Source organism: Megalobrama amblycephala, linkage group LG2 (assembly GCF_018812025.1).
Source record: "Megalobrama amblycephala isolate DHTTF-2021 linkage group LG2, ASM1881202v1, whole genome shotgun sequence".
In the NCBI taxonomy this organism is placed as follows: domain Eukaryota; kingdom Metazoa; phylum Chordata; class Actinopteri; order Cypriniformes; family Xenocyprididae; genus Megalobrama; species Megalobrama amblycephala.
The window spans coordinates 62,146,648-62,155,338 of NC_063045.1; the positions used below are offsets into that span (position 1 = coordinate 62,146,648).

An 8,691-nucleotide genomic window follows, 5' to 3' on the forward strand; every position below is an offset into this window, starting at 1 on the left:
ACAAAGCAAAGACTGTCATTTTCATCACAAGTGGACTTAAATCGCACTTAATCAGTCCTACGTATATAATAGTCAAGTCACATTTATGTCATCAGATCAATTCAGTTCATTGTTGATTCAGTTCAGTGCAATAACTGTGTAAAGTTCATCAATGATGAAACTAATTCAATTTCAGCTGTGAAGCAGTTCTACAGAAGACAGTAGTGTGTCGTTTTAGTTCAGTTTAGTTGATGTGTGATGTCATTGATAGTGTCATAATCATAAACCTGCCTTGTTTTATTGAAAGATCATAAGTGAACCATCTCATTCTCCCCAAAAAAACACTGATTTACATACTGGTTTTTATTCAATATATTGAATAATATTGAAATTTAAGTTCAATATTGTCCAGCAGCTCCGACCACATCTTCTCCCCAAACCCTCGCTCCCATATTTTTGATGATTAACCAAGCCGAAAGCTTGTACCTAAATGAGCCATGGAACCAAAGCAGAGAGAGAAACTCGTTAGTACTTAACAGAGCAGAAACGCTTGCCTGGCTTTACTGGTTTGTTATAGGAATTCCATGACTATTCATGTGTTTCTGTTTGATAGAGAATGAAAATATCATGCTTGAGGGCAAAAGCTCTAGTAGTTCACCCAAAAAAAGAAAAGAAAAGAAAAATATTAATAGTTGAGTTTGCTTTACAAAAATAATACTAGGTTTTTAATTTTCATTGATAGCTGGAAATTATGGATTGATTTGTGATTTTTAACCAAAATTAAGTCATTACCACCATCAGCCTACTATATAATTACTTTGGCAACATTTAAAGTCATCATGAAATCAAAGTGGGCAATTCTTATTTTTTTATGGAATGTTGCAGTATTTATTATAAATGATTTATCTGTGCACAACCTGCCACTCACATGAGATCCACCAATAGGAAACCACAAACATTCAGTCAATTCCCAACAGACACAATCAAGCCTCGCCCTACATTTGTTCTTGTTTGAGAAGCGTTTCACTCAGATATACGTTATAATAGGGAAGAAAAGACTAGCGCAACATCCATTTCATGCCGATTTTAAATCAACACAATTTGCAATACGCAACTTAATATTTAATAGTATAAATTTGTAAAGCATGAAAAGACAGCAGAGGCCGTCATTATTATTGAGCATGACTCTTGTGCAAACAATCTTGAAATATCTGCATTCTTTATGTGTCATTTGCAAACATAAGATGTTCTGGTGAAGTTACTTCTAATCTACACCAGGAAAACTATAAACCAGTTCCAGTTAAAAACCTCAAAGGTGGAATAAGCAGTAACAAGGAAATATTCTCAGAATTTTAGATAACGTTCTGGCAAGTTTATGAACAGACGTTCTTCCAGTAACATTAATAGAATGTTTGTTCAACGTTAGCTGGTCTTTAATAATGTTTTCAAAACATTAGGCACAAAAACATTTTTATATATCATTCATACAGCATTTTTACCTGAAATGTTGAAGTTAGATGTTCGTATAACGTTTTTTAAATGTTACTACATGTTCAGAGAACATTAAAAAATAACGTTCTCATAAAGTTTGAAGAATAGAATGTTGCAAAAACATTTAAAAAACTGGACACTTTAAATGTTCTGAGAACATTCCGAAATAATATTTTAGAGAACATGTTTTTGTTAGCTGTGGAGTAATCAGGATACGCGTCCGAACAGACCAATTATTGTCCTTTATGCTGTACAAGGAAGGAAAATAAGTATATCTCTAGGGCAGAACAGCCTCTGATCTACTGAAAAAGCAGAGCTTGATTATTAGTTCTCTGCTGGAGTCTTTTAGTGCCAGTTTTAATGGCAAGATTCAGACGGTCTGAACATTAGTATTACGTGACCATGCTGCAGGAGTTCAACACTTTTTGCTCAAAGTTTTGTGCAACTTTTACAGTAGTTTTTATATAATGCAAGTGTGAATTATCTTCATTCAGTCATGGGTCATAAATGTCTGATGAAACGTGACTCTTTCTCAGGTTATTTGTCGTTTGGGATGAACAGAAATGTTTTTGGGCCGTACGGCAGTTCGAACCTGCAGGTGACGAGCAACGCCATGCTGGTCCACAGTCTCGGTCCGGTTTCTCCATCCATCCCACAAACTTCAGCCCAGAACGCTCCACCTCATTCACTCGCTGTTCCCTTCACTGATGCCAGGTAAATATCATTAAAGAGAATACTTCATCTGTTCATCAAACTTGAGTTTATTTATTCCATAACATGGAAAAGAAGGGCTAAAGATGACAATAAAAGTACCATTTAAGTGCTTCATATGATTTTTGCACTATATTCCAAATAGATCAATATAGAAGTCATTATTTTCTCCTCCACCAAAGCTCTCAAATCTCATTTATGCTTCTGGATATTCGCACCTGGCACATCATCATTTACTTACAATCATGTTGTTCCATGAAATCGACAACATTGATGCAAAATGCCTTTGACAGTCATCAACATCAAACCACAAATGTTCAGTGGAGGATTTTTAACAAATAACAACCTAAATTTCATGTCTGTAAGCAATCATCATAGCACTTCAGAATAGGCATGTGATGGTATCAAATTGTCATATTGCGATAGTTGCTAAAGCTTTTAATGTGGTATTAAATTAAGTTACAGACACTTAAATGTGAAGTTTAACTTTTTTCATATAACAAAAATAAATTTGAACATTTAAATGCAATTAAACAATACACAAAAATAAAGTAAACAAATGTTGCAAACAGATTAAAGTGCAAAAAACTATTAAGAACAATAATAAAGAATCAGCATCTATATATATATATATATATAAATCAGGGTTATTATTGTTAACTAAAACTATCAAAAACGTCTTAATTAAAATAAAAGCTAAAGCATTAAATAAAATATAAATATTACTTGAAAACATTAAACTAAATGAAAATTAGAAATGACTTATCTGGTTTGTTTTAGTCCAGATTAAAATGCAAAAATGATTAAGATGTAAACAAATGTTTGAAAAATTAAAAAAAATTAAAAAATTATATATATATATATATATATATATATATATATATATATATATATATATATATATATATAAAATCTATATAAAAACATTTCTGTGAATTGAAATAAAGCTAAAAAAATAATATATATATATATAATTTTAAACCAAATAAAAATTAAATCTTGCCTTGGCAAAAAAATGAAATAAGTTTACGTTGAAGCACTAAAATTATTAACTGAACCCAAATAAAAACTAAAACTAAATATCAATATTTAAATATATTAAACCTAAATAGCAATACAGTATTTAAAAAAATAATAAATAAAATAACAAAAGCACTAAAAATTAAACTAAAATTGACATCAAACCTTGAAATATAAGCTAATTCAAAAATAAAATGACATATATATATATATATATATATATATATATATATATATAGAGAGAGAGAGAGAGAGAGAGAGATTTGGAATGACATTAGGGAGTAAATAACAACAGAATTGTAATTTTCACCTGCTCTATTGCAGGTGTTTGCTGTCCAGAGAATCGTTAGCCTCGACCACCCTCAGCATTGCCGAGACGCAGTCGATTCGCAGCAGTAAGTTGGACTGGCCGTACGGATACAGAGTTCTGCCTCCTCTGGGGCTTCAGCAGGCGTCGGAAGCAGCTGATCTGAATCTGGTTCCCTGCACCTCCATGTCTGAATCCGTATCCAACCCCACATCTCTTCCTCATTATCTCTTCAAGGAGGACGGCAGCAGTCCGCGGCTCTCGGCCCGCTCCAAAAAGAGAGCGCTGTCCTTATCTCCTCTCTCAGACGGCATCGGCCTCGACCTCAACTCCATCATCCGAACCTCGCCCACGTCGCTGGTGGCGTATATAATCGGTTCTCGAAACTCTCCAACTCCTTCACCTCTGCAGTCGGACGTTTGCGGACACCTGCTGGGCATCAGAGGCAGCTGCATCCCTCATCCTAATCCTGGAAAACACATTAGCACAAACAAGAGTGTGTGCGTCCAGACTGACACCGAGAGTTTCCGCATGCAGCATTTGGAGGCAACGCCGCTAGAAGATCAATTCACCAATCTAGTGGTGAAGCACCAGCAGGAGATCCAGAACAAAAACACATCTAACAGCCTGTCGCCTTCAATACAGCTTCAGTTTTCCGCCATAATCAGGACGCCCAGCCCGCCCAGAGGTCCTCCACCGCCCTATAACGCCCATCAGCATCTGCGATGCTCTCACAGTCAGAACCCAATGGTCCTTCCCTCAACTCTCTGCCCAATGCTGGAGGAAGATGAAGAGGAAGACGCGAGTGGAGGACACTGCTGCTGCTGGCTGGACTGCGGTGCAGTTTACGGCCACCGGGAGGAGCTGGTCAAGCACATCGAGAAGGTCCACGTTGACCAGCGCAAGGGTGAGGACTTCACCTGTTTCTGGGCCGGATGTCCACGCAAACACAAGCCTTTCAACGCCCGCTACAAACTCCTCATCCATATGAGGGTCCACTCAGGGGAGAAACCCAACAAATGCTCGGTGAGTCTTCCTGAATACATCACGATTGAAAATGTGACACTGATTTCATATGATTTTTTAACTTTAGTTAGTGTGTAATGTTGCTGTTTGAGCATAAACAACATCTGCAAAGTTGCGACGCTCAAAGTTCAATGCAAAGAGAGATATTTTCTTTTACAGAAATCGCTTTTTAAACGGCTGTTAGGAACTACAATGAGCTTCTTCCCGGGTTAGTGACATCACAAACCCTAAATTTACATAAACCCCGCCCCCGAGAACACACCACAAAGGGGGCGGGGCCATGTTGGGCTGCTTTAGAGAAGAGGAAGAGTTGTTGTAGTAGAGTGTTGTTGTCATGCCGTCATTTTACGCCGGACTGCTTCACAAACGAGGGTCAATTCAACACAAAAGATGAACATGACGGCACATGCTAGTGGATGAGTTGAATCAACTCCACAGCAACTACATCAGTTTATCCACTAACCATTCAGAAACGTCTAAAAGTTGTAACTTCTTCCTGAGTCTCTCCATCAGTGTCGACTCCGGTTTGAACAATGTAAGGCTGAACACTTTCCTCATTTTGGCTGCGTGAGATTCTCCAGCTTTGTTGTTGTTGAGCTGTTAAAGCTCCGCCCTCTTCTGGAAAAGGGGGCGGAAGCAGCAGATCATTTGCATTTAAAGGGACGCACACAAAAACGGTGTGTTTTTGCTCTCACCCGAATAGAGGCAAATTTGACAAGCTATAATAAATGATCTGTGGGGGATTTTGAGCTGAAACTTCACACACACATTCTGGAGACACCAGAGACTGATATTACATCTTGTGAAAGAGGCTCTTTGAGTCACTTAAATTTTAGACGCAACATTGACTGTTTTTGTTCTGTTTCAGCAGTGAAAATAATTCCAAACAAAGATCGCAGCAAAACCACAAGAACACTTGTTCTTCAGCTCCTTCAGCTTATTGAATCGGTTGAGTCAAAGATTCAATGACTCATTCATAATCTGCGGCTCATTTCGGAGGCTGCATCCTCCGGAACGTCTTCAAGGATGTCGTATTTCAGAGAAGCAACCATAATAAAATTGATGGTTATTCCTCGTGAGGTGTAAAATACTACAGTTGCTTTTTCTACTTTGCAATCTAACGGTTACTTTTCTTAAATAAGACATCCTTTATGACGCATGCGGCCAACAAATGCAGCCTCCGAAATGAGACGCGTCTATAAACAACAGCCTCATTCTTGAATGAATCATCCATTTGAACAAATCTTTTGAATGAATGACTCAATGACTCACTCATTAAGACGGTCACCTGCCGCCACCTACTGGTGGTTTAGTTTCATGTTTAAAAGTTTCTTATTTGTATTTTTTTTAAAAATATTTAAAACAATCTCATAACATTATTTAATGCAGTTTTCAGTGTAAATGATTTATTTTGATTGGTAACATCCCTATAGTGTCTTATTATTCTAATTAAATTTATTGGTGAATTTTAAAAATTAAAAATGAAAGATGAAGCATACATTTAATAATATTAGGGAAAAATATCACAAATATGCAGATTTAAATATGTCAAAGCTGTTCAGAATAAATTATATTTACACCACAAACAAATAAAAAAGACAAGCAACTTTTTTACTCGGATAAGTGAATGACTTAATTTAGGGACAAGCACACACACACACACACACACAACAATGTTCAAATAAAAGGCTTCTTTAGGTCGGTATGTTTCTAAATTTAACTTTTAATATCATTAAAGAACCATTAAGGAACTTTAGAGTAATTAAGAGATGTGCACTTTATTAAATGCCCGTGTTTTAGAGCTCTGCATGAACACGCGGGAGGATCTGATCATTGGGTAACGACACCCCCCAGTGGTTGCCATGGTGAAGCCGCAGCCTCCATTGAGCTCTTGCGTTTCATTTTTTGCAAAACTGCAGTGCTTCAGGGAGTCACTTGTTTTTGATGCTGCATCAGTAGCATTTCTTGTGTAGGAGAAACTCTTTTGAAGGTTTAAAATAGTTTTGTTGTGAGATCTATTGAGAAAGTCCTAATACTCACTGTAATCACCATTAAAAAAAAATCCCTGATGATATAATCAGCATAGTTGTGTGCTGTTGTGGAGAGGCTGCATTACGCTTCGTCTGTGAGTTTTTACTCCTCTCTTTTAACTCCAGCCATCAGCTAATTAGTGATTATCCTTGATAATTGACATGGGAGTTTGTGCAATTATGCAGTTTTTAAAAAGAGACAAAAGACTCACATTTAAGCTCTGGCAGAGACACGACTGCCTCCTGCCATACGCTTCAATCAAACGGACAGTGTGTTGGACGCAGTCAGAGGCGTGAGACGCGGTGCATTTAGTGCTTTTATAAACCAGGTTTCCTGAAAAAATAAAAATATGTGAGTGGTATTTGGCCGCACTGTAAAAAAAAAAATCAACAAAGTAAAATTGAAAACGTAAAGGGACAGTTCTGTCTTGTGTTGACTGGCTTTCTTCTATGGAAGACAAAAGGAGACGTTTAGCAGAATGTTTGGGATTGACAGCGTCAGTCATTCACTTTCATTGGACTTTAACCTGTTAACTGCCATCATTGAGCATCAAAACTTAAAGTTCATGAATGCTTTGGAGTGAAAGAACTTTCAAGCAAAGTGAAAGTGTAAAACAAATATTTATTTTAGACAAAACCTAAATTTTTCAAAGTAATTTGGCCTCTGAAATTGCTTGAACCAAGTTGTGTTCCAAATTTGAAGTTGATATCACAAAAATAAAGTACCTTCCTACCTTTTAAAGTGTGTATCTATTAGGGCTGGGCGATACAGCTAAAAAATGTATCACGATATAATGTTTCATATTGTTCGGTATCAATAATTATTGAATAAGGCAAACAACAAATAGTAAAAAAAAATACAATAAAATGTAAACAAATCTTATATTTTATATGAAGATTAAATAAATAAGTGTAAAGAAACTTAGAACTGCACAATTCTGGATAAATTGAGAAACTTTTTTGTCAAAAAAAGTTAAATAACGTAATTTATTACTAGAGGTTCCGACAAAATATTAATTCTTTTGTCTTTTAAAATTTTGGATTTATTTGAATTTTTTTTTTTTTTAATTTAAGTTTTTATTGGAAAAAGATACAATTTCACAATATCAGTTTGTGACATTTGTCACTTTTACAGCATTTCAAAGGAAAAAAAAAAAAAACCTGCTCAAAGGTGACAAAAACCGATCAATATATCTCGTTAAATTATATTCCAATTTTAGCAAAAACTATTTGAATTTATTTGAATTTTTAAAAATCTGTTTGGATGAATGATTCAATGACTCACTTATAAATACTCTTGTTTCATTACTGGATGAATCAGTGTGTTTGAAAGAATCTGTTGAATGAAGATTCAACGTTAAATACATTTTTTAACACTCACTTGTCGCCACCTGGTGGTGAAACAACATAATCAATAAATGCATCGTTTTCAGCGCCAATTTTCTTTCAGAAGCCGATTTGCTCAATTTTGATCGATAACATAAACATTAGTGTTTATATCTGAACTATAAACGTTTATCTCAGTATTTCTGCGATAATTTGAATATTTGTAACACAGAAATAAAGATACTGTGTGGTTGAAAACAGCTGTTTATACTGACATGACAACTGCTCTTTCAAGACGAACTTTTAAGTAGATCAACTGTAAGACGTAAGGAAACCATGAAACTGCCACACTGACGAGCTGATATGTACTTTTTAGGTACAGCACTCATTTTCATGTGTTTGCGTGTTCTGATTTCACGTGGCGACTTGTTTGCCTGTCAGTTGTAACGCGTCTGTTTGTGATCCAGGGACGGAGCGAGCTTGAGAGTTGTTCATGCAACCGAACTTCATGTCTGTTTACATTTTAATGCATTTAAGTAAAACTAAATCGAGAGTTATATCGAGCATTTTTTCTATCGTTATTGATTAAGATGGCTGTTCCTGTAGATCACAGAGTATAAGTAACACTAGTATCCTTGAGTTAGTTTACAGCAGGAAAACTATCCTGTTTTCTCTGATATCTTTAGGAGTGTGTTAGTAAGAGGGGAAATATTTATTTCCCTTCACCGATTCGAGTTTATCAATCATTAATGGCGCACACATACCTGTGGTCAACCTTTAGCTGCGCACACTTACTCATTA

The 8,691-nt window shown here is 35.9% G+C and overlaps 1 protein-coding gene and 1 long non-coding RNA gene across 6 annotated transcripts in view; one reads left to right on the plus strand and one right to left on the minus strand.

The window, feature by feature from the left end:
- LOC125262553 overlaps positions 1-2,169 on the minus strand; it is a 141,770-nt gene extending 139,601 nt beyond the window's left edge. Inside the window, exon 1 of the long non-coding RNA XR_007183592.1 lies at positions 2,063-2,169. This is a non-coding gene — a long non-coding RNA (uncharacterized LOC125262553). The remainder of the gene's footprint in view (positions 1-2,062) is intronic.
- The window catches only part of glis3 (GLIS family zinc finger 3), a 36,834-nt gene that overhangs the window by 3,503 nt on the left and 24,640 nt on the right, over positions 1-8,691 (plus strand). For all 5 annotated transcript variants that reach the window (XR_007183590.1, XR_007183589.1, XM_048181364.1 and 2 more), the window contains exons 3-4: positions 2,007-2,184; positions 3,526-4,534. Coding sequence is in view for 3 of the 5 variants with exons in the window: in XM_048181364.1 (XP_048037321.1) it covers positions 2,007-2,184; positions 3,526-4,534 (1,187 nt within the window). In the remaining 2 variants the exon portion in view is untranslated. The remainder of the gene's footprint in view (positions 1-2,006; positions 2,185-3,525; positions 4,535-8,691) is intronic.